The sequence below is a fragment of the Anopheles arabiensis genome, chromosome 3 (assembly GCF_016920715.1).
Source record: "Anopheles arabiensis isolate DONGOLA chromosome 3, AaraD3, whole genome shotgun sequence".
NCBI lineage: Eukaryota > Metazoa > Arthropoda > Insecta > Diptera > Culicidae > Anopheles > Anopheles arabiensis.
The window spans coordinates 17,459,248-17,479,856 of NC_053518.1; the positions used below are offsets into that span (position 1 = coordinate 17,459,248).

The 20,609-nt window shown below is 43.3% G+C and overlaps 1 protein-coding gene across 3 annotated transcripts in view; it reads right to left on the reverse strand.

Annotated features, from left to right (window-relative positions):
• Nucleotides 1-19,608, reverse strand: part of LOC120901988 (lachesin) — a 125,291-nt gene extending 105,683 nt beyond the window's left edge. For 2 of the 3 annotated variants that reach the window (XM_040310403.1, XM_040310401.1), the window contains exons 1-2: nt 19,437-19,608; nt 4,836-6,699 (exon numbers count right to left, since the gene is read on the reverse strand). In XM_040310403.1, the coding sequence (XP_040166337.1) occupies nt 4,836-4,905 (70 nt within the window). In that variant the 5' untranslated portion in view covers nt 4,906-6,699; nt 19,437-19,608. Of the gene's footprint in view, nt 1-4,835; nt 6,700-19,419 lie in introns of all 3 variants that reach the window. The other variant, XM_040310402.1, reaches the window with a different exon arrangement.
• Between the last annotated feature and the right edge of the window lie 1,001 nt (nt 19,609-20,609).

Below are 20,609 nucleotides of genomic sequence, written 5' to 3' on the forward strand. Positions count from 1 at the left end.
TCTCTCACCCAGTCACTACTTCAGTGGCATTCGTGCGAACGTGCCATCGGAATGATGTGCCAATCGGTAGGAACGGAAACTAGGAAGGAAATTTTATACTTTTATCATTTTAACGTGTGAGTTAGTGCGAAGCGCACCATATTGATGCGGAATAATTGAAAAGGTTCTTGCAAGCATCCGCACGCGTTGCTGTGTTTTAGGTGTTTAATTTCCCTGCACATGACACGGCAGGTATGGTGTCGGATGAACTCCTCGCCATGCCACAGACATGCTGTTTTAAATATTGATTGTGTGCCAAGAGTGGAACATGTCTTACAATTCGAGGTTTACGTTTATCGTACACTTTGTATGCGAAATGCCATAACCTTTATTTAAGTTTCGTACAGTATAGTACACTCAATGTAATGATAATGATTGGTTGCTCAATGAAAAGGTTACTAAAAGTCGGAATGTTTTAATAAATCACTGTTTTCTTTTAACAATCCAATGCACCAGACAGTTTAAATTGAGAATTATTGCCATTTCTTTACGTGGAACAAAGCGATAAACACACAAGCATTATTATTCTGTGACGGTTAACTAAACTGTCTGTTTTTTATTTTTAGCTTTTATCACTCTCATTGCACCTATAAATGCTCAATATAATATGCAAATAGTAAATCATTTTATTATTCAATTGCCTTTAATTTCTAATACTAGGGTGATTTGCAAGTTGTAGCACACTTAAAGGAACAGCCAAAGCTTAAGTTACTTTAGGCGGAAAAATTAAGCCAAGAAATGATTATTCAAAAATCTTATTATTTCATACTTACAAAAACTCCCCAATCTATTATTGCGCACTTTATATCCATTTATTGCATACTCTCCAATACACTGAAACCGACGATAAAGAGCCCTAAACTGAATGTGTTTTCTTTGGAATAGTGTTTAGGACGATACGCAACGCTTTCAAATGATGTCCTTGGTTCAATCCAGAATACTGCAAAATAGGGTAAAAAACTTTAACCTTCTGCCGCACGCCAACGGAATGAAAAAGACGCTTTGCGCTGTGCAATAAATAGGATCAAAGTACTCTCGATTACTAAAAAGTGGATTAAAATAAGAGTTTCACAATAAATAATTTTTTTCCCCAAATCTTAATCGTGAAAATTAATTGTATTAATTTGATTTCAATCACAGGACGAAGTATACCTTAATACCTTAAATCCAAAGAGTTATATATTTGTTTTTAATCTCGAATAATCACTTTCATTCAATGGTTTGCAACTTACAACTATTATTATGCTAAGTCATTTTGGTCGATACAAGCTCTATCGTTAGGTTCAAATAATGTCAGAGAAATCAATATTCATAGTCACATGAAGGGACAAAAAGAAAACCAAAAATACTTCACAAGGCGCCCACGATTCACGAGTACTACGTTTCGATCAAAATCTGGGCCCAAAATAACATCCTAACCACTCTGCAACACTACACAACAAACTCTCACTAACAGTCCGTTTTGGCAGACGAATGGAAAGAGAAAACGGAGAACATGAAAAAGCGCATGCATTTTCTCGCCGAATGAACGTTCTGCTGAGAGGAATTTGCAACGAAATCACTACATAACTGTCATGTTTTGATAATGTCGACCACAGCCGACAAATTGTGGCCATGCTAGTATGTTGTTGTTGTTTTTTTCCACCTATTTCTCCCTATGTACATCGTTCCACCCAACTCCCGCAGCGGCTGCATAGTGAAGAAAGGCATCATTTCCAACGGCCCAACGCCTTCGGATGGCAATGTCCAAAATCAAGAAAATAGATGTGCTTTTCTGCCCCTTTCCCAGGCGCAAACGAGAAACGGTTTGCCGCTGCTTAAACGCTATTCATGCGATTCTGCGTTGTCCTTTTTTGCGCGTCACCACTACAACCAATGCACCAATAAACCTACCAGAGTAGTGTAGTTTGAGCAAATGTAGATGTGCTGCAAAGGATTTAAAAAATACCAGAAAAGCAAACGAAACCACTGCACTCGACGCGTTTGCAGCGACTTGCCGATGGGCAAAAGGGGAAATCTGTTGCAACGAAAACGAACACGAAGGCATGCGAATCGGCCAGGCGGGTTTTCGTACCGAAAGCATTGCACACTGCTGAAAGGAGCGGATTTTCCTTTTTTAACCACCTTTTGCAATCCCGAGACGGATTTTTGGTGCAGAATAGAATGCATTCCAGAACACCGAAAGCACACACACACGATCAAGACGATTCTCTCTATGCCATGGATGCGCCTTTTCTGCGGTGTGCAATAGACAGATTTACCAGCATGATCCGCATGATTTCGGTCTGAAAACAATTTTTTGAAGCAACATCTGTTTCGAATGCCAAACCATCTAGGTTATACGGCAATAATAATAAAGCTAATAATAATAACACTTTCATATGAATCTGTAACTATCCACGGCTCATGCCGCACCAAAAACCGCTATACTTCTGCATAGCTTGCCGTGGATTTTTGTGTTATGCACCGCAGCTGAAACATTCATAGCATCCAGCAAGATACCGTTATCCGCTCAAAAGCGTATCGATTCTTCTCACGATCAATGCTTTCCATCCACCAGTTGAAACGCAAAGTTTTTCAACCCGGTGTGTGATTTCCGATCCTATACGGATTCGCCTTTCCCGGTGAAGGTAAAGCATATAAATAAGGCAAATGATACAGTCACTACAATCACTACAGTGGTAGAGGTAGCCAGCAAAAAAATGACGGCCCCAGCCCGTCAAATGTGTTCCACATTGCGGAGAAGATAAATTGGAAATATTATTAGTTTTCCCTGTCGTCGAAGTCGAGGGTGCCGGAGCCGGGATTTTTCGATTTCCTTCCACCATGGTACACCCTATTTCTCTCACACACAAAAAACCAGTCGAAGGAAAAATGTGTCTCGAAAAACCTCCCGTCCCTGTATAGACGTGACAGAGAAGAGAGTGTTTCGCCGCGTTTTGCTGTACTGCTTTTTCCCCATGCGCTGCTCAACAACCCTGCTACACGTTTACAGTTCTGCCGGCGACCATAGTTTGCACAAAACTTCTGAAACGAACGGCAATCGCACGTAATTGAGCGTAAAATTGTGCACATTAAGGAAAGATGATCGATTTGCGCAAAAGTTTATCGATTACAAGGGTTTTTGGGAAATTGTAAGCTAACTGACTGTATCGTAACGGGCACGCAAAAGAACTATTTGTTTTGACTAAATTATGGAAAATATGTTTGTTTTCGGCTTAACGCGTTGGAGGAGTTTTGATTTTTATCTGTCTGTGCTGTGTCTCTGCTATCGGCGAGAAAAGCAGGTATGTCGCAAAAATATAATAGTTCATCAATTTCGTATAATGAAGAAAAGTTAATTGAATAACATCTGTATCTCGATACAATTGCACAACCTTAAAAATAGTTGTTATGCTCATATTGTTTTTATTATTATTATTATTATTATTATTATTATTATTATTATTATTATTATTATTATTATTCTTTTGGCTCAACAACCGTTGTCGGTCAAGGCCTGCCTGTACCATTTGAGGGGTTGGCTTTCAGTGACTTTTGCATTACCCTCCATAGCAGGATAGTTAGTCCTACGTATGGCGGCACGGTCTATTTGTGGCTTGAATCCATGACAGACATGTTGCTAAGTCATACAAGTTGACGACTGTACCACGAGACCGGCTTCCATCAGATTAAAATAATAAAGCCTAAAATATAAATTAAACAAAATTGCTTTTTGTACCTTTAAACTTAAACTGAATTCTAAGATTAAAAAAATCATAAAACTGTGCCAGGAGATATGTTGATTTGCTCATTTGTTTGATCAAATTCCATTTCTTTTTAACCATTTTTTATTAGTATGATACACTCCTTAAAAACATGAAATACAACACTTTATGGAGAAAAATAAAGCTGTGTCCCTATTTTACTTGTGTTTAAGTAAAACACAAGAACAAATGTAGTGTATTACTTAAACAAGCTAAGAACAAATCATACCGGACAAGGAGCTGAAGAAGTAGAAAAGCATTTAAAAGTGGTAAATTGTACGCACAAAGTTCTTAAATTACTATTGAAATTTGTGCTCCTATCAAAAAGGATCAATCTCCTGTTTCAATAGCTCTTTAGCATTATTCTGCATTGCGAGAACTGTATTTTATCGTTTACGGACAGTACTATTTTTGAATTAAAAAATAGTCGCTGCTAGTTCGCTTATCTTACCGTTCGCAAAGCGAACCAATTGTAAAAAAAAGCCTTTTTTCCAAAGACAATAATCATTGCCGGATTTAAATCAACCCCACAACTAGAAGCAGCTAAAAACATCCATTGAAACAACTTTTCCAACCGCTGAAGTGCTCACTCTCAAAACTACCATTTGCACCGAAATTGCGGGAGCAATTAAAACATCAGCTTTTTCCTTTCCTACCGGCTGCAAGGAATATGAAGAAGGTAAAAAGTACACTTTTCGCCTTCACATTTTGTCAAACAACATAAGCTGACCTGCACTCTAGACGCAAGCAAAAACAGTAGAGTGGCTCAGCAAAATCTCGGAAAATGATCTCCAAAGCATGGGGGGGGGGACGGCGGAAAAAAATGTTCACAATTCGACTACTAAATAGTACGGTTGCAAAATGTGTGCGTGATGAAAAGAGGAGGAATAAAAAAAAATAGCAACCCTCGACAATAGTTCCATCCGCTATAATGCCAAGAAGTCGTCGATTCAGCTGACAGCGGAATACACAAAAAAACCCACGCCCCCTCGCCCCCACCACAAACACTTTGGTGGAAAACAATATGGGAAAGCTTGCTCAAACACTCACCTTTCGCTAATCCTAGCATGCTCGATGCGACGCTCCACAGCAGCAAAACTGTTATTTTAATAATCTCCATGATGCTTTTTTGCCTTCCGCCTGCTTTGGTGTGTGTGTGTGTACGGAAGATAGTTTTTCACGAAACGTTTTTTTTTTGTTCTCCTCCTACCACCACCCAGCCAGCCAGCTAAAGGGCGCAGATGATGATGATGATGATGATACTCGTAAACTGTGACTCAAATTCCGTGTGGTGCTCGTCGTGTTCGCCGAAAAATGTCACACGCCGCACAAAATTCATTCACCGTGGAACGCGGGCTGACCTTTCGTGAGGGTGCAGGGGATGGGGTTGGTTGGCGAGGAGTGCGGAATGCAAATAATCGGGTCGAAATACGGGAAAATGAAAATGGAGTCACAGCTGGGTACTGGGAAGCATCACAGAATCTCTATCCCAGATGAGAGCAACAAAAAACAAACTGGACGTTTCTCCACTACGAATAATTCTACCGGTCCTCACTGGGGAGACGATGGCTGACGACGACGACCGTGCTGACCGGAAGTGGGATTGCGGACACTGCCTAAACTAAAGGAAGCACTGTGGAGAAGGAGGTGGCTTGGAAGAAAAACACAACTTTTGCACGAATAACAACCAAACGGAAAAGCTCGTGGGAAGAGAAAAAAACCAATGCAACCGCGTGGTAATTCCACCGAACTGAAATTGGGGAAAAATCTGAAGCACCACACAAACACACGCACACACTGCTGTACACACACACACACACACACACGATAGACACACTTCTGCACTTGGTGCAAAACCCAAAAAAAAAAGAATCACGCTTAAACGCCTTTTTTGTTGCTTCTTCGGGACACAATCACACACACACACACACACTAACTCCAGAGCTACACAATCACAAACACCGTTGCACTTTAATGGCGGGTACGGGCAAACAGGGGTAGCCAACTTTTAAGCCTGCCAGGCAACGCTCGACGGGTTTAACCCTATCTTCTCGAGCGTTCTCGGCGGAAGATGCAGGAGCGTGTAGCGTGTGTACTTTTTCTTCCGGCGATTGCCACAGCGAGACGGCGGTCGGCAATCGGATGGGAAATAATCACTAAAAACACTAACAAACAGTGACGACTTTTCTTTTTGTGGTCGTTTTTTGTTTTGCCTTTCTTTTTTTGCCTTTCCCCCGCGCTGTTGCTTAGGACGATCGGGTGGATGGGGTATGAGCGCAGGTGGGAGCTGGCCGCGTTTGCCGTGTTTTGCGTTTTGATTGGCGACCGACGAATTTTCAGATGATGGTTTTCACTGCGCCTAGCAACAGCTCTACGCCGGGGGTGCCGTTGGACATTCGCTGCCACCCATTGCCAACCCACGTGCCACTGGCGGATGGCCCGCGATGGTTCCCGCTGCTGTACTGCTCGTGCACTGGCACGGCCATTGTTTTCACTGTGACTAGATTTTAACTTCCCCCTTTTTTTGGGGCAACACTTCGTGAGTTCCCTGCTCCCCGGTCTTGGTGTGTCGTACGGCACATTGAGTTTGGGAAGGAACTTTTTCGTATGTTTTGAGCCGTTTTTTTTATCTTCTTAACGATGATCGTTTTTATTCAAACGTTCTAGTTGCATTCGAAGCGATGGGTAGGGAATAAAACGCGAAAAACGCTTTCCACTTGCTTGTCTGTGCGGGCTGACAGATTTTTTCTCGGCTCCGAATTATTTCTTCTTTCACTTTCACACGGACTTTTTTTGCCCTGTTATTTAGTACCACACTCACAATCTGCCATGAATATTATTATGATAGTAGTATTTGTTTTTTCTCTCTCTCTCACTCTCTTCTTTTCACTTTCTCATTTTCCCTTCTCTTAACCTATAAAGCAAACCAAACAAAAAAGAAGATTTTGTGTTAATTCATATAAGCTTCCTACTAGTCCCGTTCCTGCCGCACTCCAGCCATTGTCGGCTGAGCCTGGCGAATCTCGCTAAGCCTGCTGCAGGGAGGAAAATTATTATTCTATCAGATGTGTCCGTTCACCGTGCAGCTCTCTAGCTGCACTATCCAGTGCGGTGCAGGCACACGGATGCTGTACAATGTTTCAACAGTGAAGCGGTTTCCCCCCCCCTTCCCGTGTAGTACGATTTATCTCTCGTTTTGCCCGTAAGCGGGTTCCTTTGTTACGCCCGGGACTATCTGTTTACAGCGCAGCGCTTTCATCGGGCCAGTGAAGTATTAGCATTTTATCGCGTTGTAACACTGCTGTTTTTTTGTAACACCACGTAGATTGTTGTGGGTTTGTTTATGGCTGTGAGCTGTTTACACGAGAAGAATCTGAAACGGAAAGAGAAGAAAAATAGAATCTTTAAAGTGATCTTGATTTTCGTAAAATGCTGGTTTACGAGCTTTTACAATATTTATTTTTGATTTAAATCTCAATGTTATGGAAAAGAGATCAATTTAATGCGAGAACATTACAGAACTACACATATTATTTAAATAATTCTATAAAATATATGAAACATACCAAAGCAATGATTGAATGTTGTTATATTATTTAAAAAAACAACATCTCATTTCGCTACGTTTAAAAAAAAAATCCTCAAGCAACGAATTCAAAGTTTATGCAATAGAGACAAAAACAAATACCATCAAACGAAGTGCGCAAGATTTTTCTATGAAATGTGGTTCCTAAACGATCCAACAAAATAGTAGATTCAATATAAAAACTCCTGAAAATATAATTCAAGTATATTTTGAAACCAATTTTCAGTCTGCCAATTCTTGGATTAACTCCTTTCTGCCTAAATGGCCACAACAAAGCTACAATACTATGGCCTTTATGGAATTTACCATGATCCAACAAGAGTTTTTTTAAAGGTCGGAGGTCGGCAGTTACAATAAAAATGCTAATCATTGCAGGGGGTTGAATCATTTTAGAGAATAGTTCAATAACTTATGGGAATTCGATAGGGAAATGTTGCAAGCTTGCTAGGGAAGTTTGCAATCATATAGGGGAGTGTTGCAATCGACAAGGGGAATTTTGCAAACGTACTGTGGAGCTGTCATCAGACCGTGGGTGCCAGAGTAAAAAGCTTCAACTTTGTCCCGATGATATTGTCTATAAACATCTTTTGGAGTTTTTTTTTTGTGTGGCATTCAGCGTACACTTGAGTAACTAAATCCTGCTACGGAGCCATAATTAAACACGATGAATTTGTTAAATTAATGAACATATTTTAGGGTATTTACAGCGCCACACACAGTCTGTCAATTGCTACACTCCCCTATATGGTTGCAAACTTCCACAGCATGCTTGCAACATTCCCCTAATGATTTGCAACATTCTCCTGATTGAACCAAGTGATTGAACCATTCCCTTATATGATTTAAAAGCCTGTATAAAAAAATGATTGAATATCGAATATATTTATCAATTGACTAACTGTTCTTTTTCATTTTTTTAATCACTTTAATTATTAAACTTCGTATTTTATGATCGAGTCGGCCTCCGTAGTACAGTCGTCAACTCGTACGACATAACAACATGCCCGTCATGGGTTCAAACCTCAAATGGACCGTGCCGCCATACGTAGGACTGACTATCCTGCTATGGGGGGAAATCAATTAGTCACTGAAAGCCAAGCCCACAAATGGTACAGGCAGGCCTTGACCGACAATGGTTGTTGTGCCAAAGAAGAAGAAGAAGAAGAAGAAGAAGAAGAAATTTATGATAATCATCAAAAGTATAATTGTGTATTCACATTGTGGAAAGCAGAGCAATTCAGAGCGCATAGTACAAGTAGAGGGAACCATTTGACACATTTTCTTAATTTACTCCGGTACGTATTACATTTTGAAGTAATAACATACACAAATTATCCATTATTACATCTTTTCCGTGAACACTAAACCGCAAGCATACAATCATCTTCAAGCAAGTCCTAAAAATGACTACTCATGGGATGTGTATGGCTTTAAAGCTTATGTCAACCAACATAAACAATCATTACAATTATTTCGAAACAAACATTTCTCTGAGCGATTTTTACTGCAGCCACATCTCTTCAAGCATTCAAAGCAAAACATCATCAAAATATCACTCCAACGCTAGTGCAATTATAGTTTCCTTTCACGGCATCCTCACTCCCCACAAATCTGGCCCGTTTCTGCAACAGTCATTCCCATTTTCGTTTCCATTCAGATGGGTCACAAAGGCTTAAAAACGAATTCCCTTTATTGTCTCTACCTGGCTACCTCTTCCGAAAACAATACATTCCCAATAAGAGGAATCACCCCGCATCCCCACCCAGTCCACACTGCCGGCACGCTACCATTTTAATTACACAACGATCCACGGAAGCTCTACCAGTGCGGCATACCAGGCCAAAACCAGGCCGCAGCAAATATTTACTCCCCAAAGGTACACAAAACAAGGCAACCCCTAAAACATCCTTACTTAACCCTTATTTGCGCTTTGCGTCTCCTTTCCGACCCTTACCCAAAGCGAAAGCTGGACACTCTTACCATCTCCAACCAGTTTTTGCCCGTCCGGTTTCACCGTCCCACGACGATCCCTTGTTCCAGTCGGGTGGGTGGCTTTCTTTCACTTAGCCGCTCGGACGACGGGAAACATGCCCAAAACATTTTCTCACTTGTCATCAAGTGAAACCGAAAATTATTTTATCTTCACCCCAAACGGACCCCGGTACGAGTACCCACTTCCCCTCTCTACCAGGGCGCCTTTTGCCCTTTGCGTACCACACTCCGGCTGGACCGAGAGGCTTCTGTTTGGTTGCGACAACAAAGAAACAAATGTTGCTTTCCCGGACCGTGGGTTCGGTTCGAGTGCTTTTTGCTGGAGTTCATGTTAAAAGCTGCTTTCTTCGTCTCTCTCTCTCGTCTAGGGGTGTTTTTTTTTTTTCATTCGGAGGTCAGTCAGTTCAGCATTGATAGCAACCTGCAAAATCGTTCCGGATTTCGGGTTTTTCAAAGTCTCATTAACATCGTATCAAAAGGTTTGCAGACGGTCGTCAGCCGACTGATGTGTATTTAACATCTCATTGGGGAAATGGGACGAGCTCGGGCCGAGACAGTCCGGGTTGGTAATGAGGCAACAACATTTTCATTAGATGTCCCAAACTTCCGGGTATGCTTTTCTTTCCGGTGACGAATCTTTTCAAATCACCGGCCAAAAAGCTCACCTCTGAATGAAGCGAGGGAGAAGGCCGAGTTGCATACAATGTGGAATAAAACGAGATGATAAATTTGAATATTTTCACTCATTCCACAGGCAGCTTTTGACAGATAGTTCGGCAACTTTTTGCAGCATTTTATCGTTTATTGCTGCCGAACCTCACAGATAAAGAAAACTTTATGCGCATTTATTGACAACTATCGGGCGAGCAATTAATTTAATCCTACGATCCATTTACATGCAAAGAACTTGCACAAATTCTACCTTCTCCCAAATGATTGCACATTTTTGTTCGGAAGTTCCCCGCAGACTCTACACACCCCTCAGTACCAATCATCGTCGCCTGTGACCGTGAGCCCAATATCTCCTTGATATCATTCAATATCTACGAATTCGATATTTCCTTCCACAACCGCATCACAACTGCCCCTCCCAGACAAGAGCTTTCCTTCCCCACCGCCGGCTCAACCATCACAGCATCGGAAACTTTCCGTAATCAAATCGTTGAGATACCTTAAACGCAAAATTTACGACATGTCCGTCCGTTTTCGCCAACTATGTCGAAAAAGTTAAGCCAAGAAAGGCCAAGAACTGTTTGTTGTGGGTGCATCCCCAAGCTGGGGAACACTTGGCTCGCTCCAATTTCCTAGCATTTGGCCAATTTTCCAAACTTCCCATTCGGAAGTGTGACGATGGGGAGCCTGGTAGACTGAGCCCCACCACCGCTGGGAAAAGCGTTTTTCTCGCCGGGCAATCGCAAAGTCAACCGAGACTAACTTTTCTATCGAGCACAGCAGCTCGGCACAGGAAAATCGTTCCAGCTCGGTTGCTTCTGTAACAAGATTGAGAAACTGTCCACTCCTGGCAAAACCCAACCCACCCTCATCCCGCTTGCGCTTGCCCAAGAAAATTGATAGGGGGCCGATGCCGAATGGAAAACAAAAGTAAAGCGGCTCGGTTCCCGTTTGCCCACCACGAAACCACGGCTCGGGCTTCAGTAAGAGGCTTTTTTTGGATCGTTTGGGTTGATTTGGGGCTCCGAAACATCGAACCGCCAGCCAAAACAATCGACAACAGAAGAATATATTTTTGGATTTAAGTTGAACGGTTCCGCCGTCAACCATCCGCCCCAAACCGTAAGATTCGATTCGAGAAGCTGTAAAGGCGAAGGCTGCGACGAGTTCTAGGATTTGGTTCAACCGATACACCCTCACCCTCTTGGGCGCCATGGAGACGCCCAGAAGTTGGAACAATCTCCGTCCCATTGCTCCTGCAATCATCCATGAAACGTATTTTTACTTCCAACTTGCTCTTTCCTCCTGCAACACCAGCGGCAGCGGCCACAGAGGGCGAAGGATGAAACAAACAAACAAACAAACGTATGAAAAAAGGGGCTCAACGTTACAAACCATCAAACCGGTGTGACCTTTTGTGACACATTTCGATTCCGAAAGCAAAACGGGAACGGGTTGCACAAATAGTGACGCCAATGGTGTGTCCACACAACATGTGCGAAACTCGCAAACACACACACACACACACACACACACACACACACACACACACACACATACACTGTGTGTTTGCCGGCTGTTTCAATTGCATGTTTGGAACGAACTGAAAAGCTGCATGAAAAGTGATCCCATTTTCTACCAGCATGTGTGTGTATCTGTTTGGGTAGAAATTTCGGTAAAATATTGTCTGGCAAAGGGCTTCTTTGTGGAGCGGACCGAACGGAGCTATTTTTAAAACTCGAGACTAAATTTGCTTTCAAGAGCTTTAACATGTTGGAGGAAAATTCCTGCGCAATAAAAAGTTTATCTTGCATATTGGGCTGTTGGAAATTTTGGGAAAAGAAACGAAACGTGTAGTACAGATTAAAGTTTTATGGGTGTTTTGCGCTGTGTTACACTTAGACATCTTCTTCATTTGTCAAACTTTGCAACAGATTTTTTAACTAAAAAATCAACTCTCTTATCTGTTAGTAATATTGCATAAAAGCAATACAAAAGGTACTTTTCTTTTAGATATATAGATCAATATTCATCAAACTAAGGTCGTTGTAAGTTATTGTGTCATATGATGGATAAAAAATTTGTAAAAAGAAATCCTATTATACAACCTTTTTCTTTTTTTCTCTCTTAAAATCATGGAAGGCATCTTGTACCATATTGAAATATTTCAAAAGATTATCACCAGTAGAAAAATTATCCCATTATGTTGATATTACAGGTTTTTCCAGGGGTTCTCATAGTTCTCATAGTTATGGAATATTTTATATTCCCTCTTAAAGCAATTGGACTTTATGAGACGGAAAGTGAACTGTACTGCACCATTTTTGAAATGGCTTATATTGAATCCAATAGGACTTTAGAATGTGTCTGCAAAAGAAGAGAACCGTACAGTCCCACCATATCCTGTTCACTTCCAACAAGAAAGAGTGAACAATATTCCCCTGAAAACCCCTGTGTTGGGGTTTATCTATCAATTATTATAATTTATTTAGTTTTAAAGAGACTTTGAGTCTATTATTAAATATTTATCACAAATTATTTGACTTATTTGATTCACATTATTTGGACAGATTTTCCAACATTTGGCTAATGCTTCGATTGAAAAAGATTCATATTAACCGATAAGATCCCATGAGTATTTAATCATTAATTTGTAGCCATATTTGTCTTGGTCAATTCGGCTGAGACAACTTAAATATAATATTAATTCTACCCTCTACCTCTATCGGATTGTGCCTTCACAAAAGTTAAAATTATCAATGGAATATCAATCGAAATGAAAGATATTACAGTTTCAAGTAAAAGTAAATAAAACAATGATATTACAAAAATTGGCCTTTAGAATCTGGAAGAGTGAAAATGTGAAACATTACTTAATCGCAGTCATCACAAATTGTTTGTTTTAAAAAAATAGAGAAATTTTCATTTTTATCGGCTGTACAACCGCGCATAACAAGTTGGAAGGCATATATAAAGTTTTCTTGCACAAGCCTTCAAATGTATCTATTTTTGTTATGGCTTTCTTTAATGTGGTTTACTTCACTCACTTTTACAAGCTGGAATGGCTTACTTGTTATATTTCACCTAAGAATTGTAATCAAATCAAATTATAATTACAAACGTCAAACCGCACAACGTTATGTCATTGCGCGTGCAAAACCGCCCAATTTAATTCACTCATTTTCTTGCGTATTTCATCAACGTTCAAAATGTTTCAAAAGTTGTGTTTGTCTCATCGCTCCGCTTGGTTTTCTCCATTCTGCACCGAGCATCAGCTCCCGGAGCGAAAATCATTCCGGATGCCATTCGCACAGCCCCAGCTGTGAGTTCATTCAAGGAATATGAATAGCCATCGTTCGTCAATCGCAGCCTGCGTCCGAATCTTGGCTGCCTAAGTGAACGATGCCATTTTTCCCGCCCGTTCCCGCTCAACCGAGCTCCGAGCTGGCAGACCAGAAATGAAAATGGATTGCTCGCTGCCCCAAGGGATACTAGGGGTAGCTGCCCCTACCCTCACCCTCAGGCCAAAATGTCAAACTCAGCCCAGAACGGTGGAGCAACATTCTGCTTCATCCCTTTTCGGTCCCGGGACGCACACACAGAGCATTTCAAAAATAGAGTAAAATAAATCGACAACACGGAGGCAAGTGGGGAGGGGGGCGGGAGAAACACACTGACACACACACACATAAAGACCATGAGGATGAAAAATCGCCCGAAAATACGCCGGAAGCATCCGCTGCGAAATTACCCACTCAATTTCCACCGCTTGCGGCCATTTCTTTCGCCTCTACCCTGCCATCGTCTGTGGGTGAGTGTAACTTCGTTAAACGCTTATCATATTTGTGTTTATTATCTTTTAGTGTGACCGCCTGGGTCGGGAAACGGCGAAAGCAAGAGAAGGAGACAGAGTGGGAGAAAAAGATCACCATCAACCGAAAACCCGATGCTGCCGCCACCACCAAGACGATGATGATGTGCGCGTTATGATGATGGTGATGAAAATAATGATCTGCCGTTTGCCTTACGCTTCCACCGCGCCCATTGCGCCGTCCGCTGGTCAAATGAAACGGAAACGCCAAGCGGGAGCCCGGAAGCTCGCCGAGTCTGGGAGGCGTCCGAATGGAATTGAGCCAGCCACTCCTTTACCCCCGTAGCCCGGCAAATAAGCTGGGAGCTGGGAAAAAACAACAAGGATCAAGCCTTTCAGAACAAACACACACACGTGCGCATCTGCTCCACGAAGGTCGATGATAAAACCTTGTCTGGTCTCTGTTGTTTTTTGTTCGTCCTGTTTGGTAGTGCGCACCAGTGGGCGAACGAAAAATGATCCTTTGCGATACATTCCCATGAGGTTGGTCCCATCGGATGTACCGTCTGCCAGTTCCGAGAGGGCCCCAGAGTTTCCAGCCATAATTTCGTCCTCGCTTTTGGTGTGTGTAGGTGTGTGGGTATGGGAGCATTATACCCCGCACGAACAGCGTATACCCGTCAGTAGGATGGTTTTGCTTCTGGAGAATTTCCCAGACCGCTTATCAGCCTCGCCGTGTAGCCCGGGCTGATACAATTTACGCTAAGCCTTCGGTTCACCGGCTGAGACAAAGCTCCCTGTTAAAAGCACGAGTAATGTTGTTAAGAAGATCTGCTCAGCAAGATGCAGGAAAATAAAAGCAGATAACGAAGATCGAAAAATGTGCCCACCGTGTGGCTGCGTGTGTGTGTGTGTGTGGCCCTGTGCATGCGTCGGTGTATGTTTACGAATGGATAAAAGGAAGCGGGCCAAGAATCAAAGATGGATCACGGATAGAAAGCGGTGCGTCTGCCCGACCAGAGCCCGCAAGAACATCAACCGCCACGAGATGCTGTATCGGCTTTAGCGGTTGGTTGGTGGAAATTCCGTTCCACTTCGACACGCTCATATCAAAATAATCGCTGCGAAGACAGTGTGCAGGAGGAGCAGCAAGCATCACCGGTGGGGTGTGGTTGTTGTGGAACAAGCAAAAAAGCAACCGCGTCAACACACACACACACACATTCGAGACGGCGGTAAAAGAGCCAGGAATAGAACGTACAGCGAACCAACCGGATGCTGTGATAGGGTATTACACATCCCTTCTCCGGATTGTTTTCACGTTTGGAGCATCCAGATGCCTGGATAGGCTGCTCCCTTCCGGTGCTCAATTGTGCGCACAGTTGTCGACAAAGATGTCTTTTTAGCCGATAATGGCTTTTGGAGCGTAAAGAGCTTAGTCGCATTAAAGATGTTTCGCTGCGGGGCCGATGTTGTGTTGGGCGCTGCGGGGTTTGCGGAGCTGGAAGGGTGCGGCTATGTTATCCTTTTTTATCTTGTTTATTGACACTTTAACCAGCGAGAGCGGTGTTGTGATTTGAACGGAGTGGAAATGTTACAGGAGATTCTTGGAACACATTCTAAACTGGTCGTTTTATGGAGTCGTTTTTTTGTGTAAATAGCACTGAAAGCTGTGTTGGAATGAACATTATTATTATCAAAGGAGAGGATTTTAATTTTGCAACTCTATCTATTCCTAATTACAGTTTCTAATGCTCTTTTCTAGAAATCAATCCCACAATCTATTACAGAAACCAATTTTGAAAGATATCGCGCAGAGTTTTCTATTTGATTGGCATACCACGGCAGTGCATCCTGGAATGCTAGATCAGCAATGCATGGCATACTTTCATGGAAGTTAGAGGGAATAAACATAAAATAACTTTGCTTCTCTTATCAGTCATCAGTTGCATCAGAACAGTCAGTGCTTGATGTTAGCTTTATAAAATACTATTTTTAGCGTTTTTAAATGTATTTTTTTAATTGCAACCATTCGTTTTTAAGATAATAAACGTTAAAAGTCCCTCCATTCCAACCATTCTTAAACAGTTTCTGGAAGTTGATGATGTGCAGAGGAAGAGCAGCCACACATAAGAAATCAAATCAAATCTTAGCCTCGATCGAAGTTATTACACATCTTACAACGAACCAAGTGATGAAAAAATACTTAATTTAGATGAAGGTTGTTTTCTGCAAATTTTTTGTGCAGATCTAATATGTGTAGATACCCCCTGTAGTCACTCAAATTTGTTTGATGATTTTGGTTACTATGACCACTATCCTCCTCCAAGTTTAATGAACAATGTTTAAAGGAGTCCAAAGTTTATTGAAGTTGTACTTACAATTAATATGCCAAATTCTTCGATAATTACATCTTTCATAATAAATTATTAAGGTAAGTTAGGCTCAAAATATGTGATATAAGGAATAAACCTTAGAGAAGAGATCATATTTTTGAAAACTAAAAGATCCCCACGATAACTATTAGTGCACAGAAAAGAGTAAATGTTGATTATTTTGAGCATTATCCTTAACTTAAGAGATTAATTTCATCATGTTTTGGTAGATGAGATTAAGAGGAACAACTCTTATGTGTTACGCAAGTCAAAACTGTTTACTAGCTATGTCGAAAGATTTAACAAGACAAAGTTTACCATCGGTTTCCACCGAATTATTGGTATTGTTTTAATCATTGGCTAAAGCAGGAAACATTTTATCATTTAACTTTTTGCGCCAATTTCAAACCCTTGTTCATAAGCTTCTCCTGCTCCATTTCAACACTGCCCGATAGCATCTAATAAAAAAAACGAGCAACTTTTTTTATTATAATCACCCTTCCCATCCAGCGACCATTGCCGTGTAATCTCAACCAGCGTACAAACCACCGTACAACAGCAACGCCGCAGATTCCTATCCCAAAGCTAATTTCGATCCCCTTATCCGATCCCCGTTTGCCGAAGCTGTATGACGATTTCTCACAAAATTAAGCCCGGAAATGAATCCAATTTAACATTCGCTCGGACCGTGGCCCCAACCCGCCTGGGCAGGGCCTGAGCATCCCGTACATCCCGTACATCGAACAAAAGAGGAAATTAAACGCCCACAGCCCATTAAACAACACTTACCTCGCTGCGTGTCGGCCGCCCTTAACTCAGCGGATATCCGATTAACTGCTTTTCCTCCCTGAATGGAGAGTATCGGGTGTACACGGATTCGAGCGCACACACACACACACCCGTAACGTTCAGCTTCATTGTGGGAAACGTATGTTTTTTTCTCCCTTTTTTTTGGTAACTTCACCCCTCGACACACAACCCCCGTGACACCGACAGCTAACCCCCGAGCTGGGTGGGATTGAGCATCAGCTGAGATTTTGCGGCAAAATGTTGCCAAAAATGTTGCTGCTTGCTTGCCGGCACACACCTACACACACACACACACGCTCTTTACCGGGACTGCACCAGGTACTCCGGCCAGACAGACACACTAACCGGTACGACACTAACGAACGACGTCACGGTACGGTGCAGCTCGAGAGTGAAGTGCAATAACTTTGCTCCCGAGCTGCACTGAATCATGTTCACTGACCCCATAAATCACGGCCAATTTCCGGTGCAGCTGAGGGGGTGGCGTGAAGGACGCACCGGCCCAACCTGCTGGGCGGTTTGGTTTTGCCAGCGGGGAGCACCGCGGTCAGTCACCACGGGCGCATCGGGAGCAACTTTCGTCCGATGAGCTTAGTGCCATGAGACGAACAGTTTCTTTTTGCCCCCTTCCCTTTCGACTGACACCTATTACACGTGGTTGAGGTGATGTCATGTTGCAGCTAATTTGATAGGAATGCTCGGTTTTCCCATCCACGAACAAGTGTTTTGTGGTAAACCTTCAAGTTTGATTCATCGATACGCAAACTCTCACATATCGCAAGCAAGACTGAAATGCTCAACACAAAACAAGCTCCTACACAAGATTCTAGCGACTCTCCTACTCCTGCTTCACACCATCAACAGATTGTCAGAATAGCTGCCGGCAGTGCTGAAGCGAGCAAATTAATAATCCCACCGATTGTAGCATCCGATAGCTCATCTCATCATCATCATCACCGCCATCATCGCCTGTCGTGTTTGCACGGTATCACTTTTCACGTCTTACAGCCCTGCCACGTCTCGATCGATTTGCCACGGGAAAACATCATCATCATCGCGATAATTGACGCAGCAGCAGCGGCAGTATCGATATTTCGCGCCTGTCGGTATCGGTTATCACTCGTTGGGGTGGGCGTGAAATCTACGTTGGGGTGGTAGAGGCGAAAAACAAGGAAAAGGCCGCTGCCGCTTCGACAGCTGCCCTTCTTTATTTTGCCCGCTCGTTCGCCGGCTCGCCGCTGAAACGCCTAAAGTTAGGCATCACGCTTTACACGGCCTAGCTTTTTGGCTTGACACGCACTGCCGCGCGGGATGGCGATGATCGTTTTTTCTACCCCTACCCCGTTCGTTCACGCCTTTTGTTGAAACATCTTTAATCGGATTAGGTTTTCAGTATTGCATTAATTATTCACTTTTCGCACAATCGCTCTCGGGGCTTCCCCCGTTGCCCACGGCACTCGCAAAACGACGCGTTCTTCGCGAAAGCGGCTGCGGTTTAGCATTACCGATCGATCCGTAATCCGGAAGGGAAGTGTTGGCCGGATTCGGGGAAGCGGGGTTTAGTCGCTAAACGATACCACTGAATTATGTTCCTCTCACGTTACATCGCGGTTCCTGCCGAAAAGCAGAACCGCTCGCACAACGCGCAAGTTAAGTAAGCTTTCCGATATTAGCTTTTTAAGGACACAACGACGAACTTCAAGCTTTCCCGGTACTTTGTTTGTTCTGTTCACCTCACACACACACACATACAAAAGCCACAAACGGACTCTCGCTCTCTTCTCGCACCAAATCTCTGCAGATGACTCTATCAGATGTCAATCTCGGCTGCCTGGGGTCACTCCACTGCCCCCGACTAGCAAAACCTAAACAAAGCGAAATGACAGCAATCTGTCCATTATCTCACTGCCCCGGTCGCGTTTTGCTCATTGTCAATCTCTGTGAACTGTTTGCAGCAGCTGCTCGCCATCACCATCAGCCGCAAACATGCCGTGAACCGGCCCAGATGGCCCCCGGGAAAAATGGCGCAAGGCATCCACGCAGCAGCCCTTCTAGGTGGGAGGGCGGACCGTTGGAGCAGCGCCACAAATCTCTACTATGAATAATTAATCATCTTTATGTGCGCTGTATGCGAGACCGTTCGTCACTCCGCACTCCGTGTGTGTTTGTGCTTGTGTGTGTCTATTGGATCGTAGTGTATGTGTGTATTTATATTTATCTCACACGCGTTCTGTTTCGATTTCTCTTCACCATCAGCGCGCAAACACAGACACCACCATCAACGGGTATCGAACGGTACGGAAAAATATGCACAAATTATGTGACGTGACTTCCCGGAGCCGTATAGATCCAGGGGAAAGCTCACGTCAAGCAGCCGATGATGCTAACCTCGCCGGAACACTCACTTTTCGCTGTACCGAGCAGTGCCCAAACCTAGGGCAACCCGTCCGCGTGCACCATTGCAAACAACACCGTCGAAATGGCGTAGACAACGTAAAACGCACAGCACCACCGCGTACACACGAGAGCACACACCGGGAAACGAGCAGCACACACAAAACACATCCGCCCGGAACGAGCGACACGTCGAAACTAACGAGCTCGCCCCGGCAAGCATTACGGCGGGAGGGAGGCCGACCCGATCCCGAAACCACCGGACGGCCCGAACGGAGTTTCCCGGTGCCGAAGGTAGCCCGATGCCAGCCTCCGTGTGGGAGAAAAACGTAGCGGTCGTGTCGCTCAGCTCGAATCAGCTTGCGCTTCGGAGCTCGAATCGAGCAGTAATGCGATGTGCCCCCGCGAAGGATAACACACGAGGGAAGGCCGAAACACTCACGGAAAACCCCAAGGTCACTCAGCAGGTGTACAAACAAAGCCCCGGGGACGCTCAGCACAGGAACGACACTGGTGGATGAGAAATTGAGTTCCCGAACGGTGAGAACGCTTGCTCTGCGAGTGGGTACTCATTTTCCTCACTCTCACTCGCAGCATCCTGCAAGCAGGTGGAAGGAATGCAAGTATAGCAGGAAATGCAACGAATGGTGTCTCTCCTCTCCTTCCCTTTTGCTCACTAGGCGTGTGTGCTGGTGCGAAACTTTCACCTACAAACCCATGAATGTTATTACCACCACCACCACCGGCAGTTCCCTCGTCTGCAGTGAGCGGTTTTGGAGTTCATTTTTCTACACCCCGGATCCAGGTGTGCCTGGTGAGAAGCTGGCACATAAACAGGTTTGTTTTCTTATTTTGACATTTTTTCCACCCACTGTTCTATTTATTATTTCTACGCTTCTACGTTTTAGTTTATCCGATTCATTTTACTCCATTTGCATTCAAGTTGCCGCGCAATGGTGAGCGAAACATGAGCACGTGGCTTTTGCTTTCGTGCTGGCATTGGCGGTTGTTACAGTTTTTGTTCATCTGATTCCGAACGGTTGGAAAAGTTTACCGTTTGGGGGTAGGTTTCACTGGTTGATTTTGTTTTTTGTTTATCCATTATTTTCAAACAGTTCAGCCCAAAGCGAGCTATTCAACATGTTTGCCGATATGGAACTGATTATAGGGTTTTTGGTTCACAA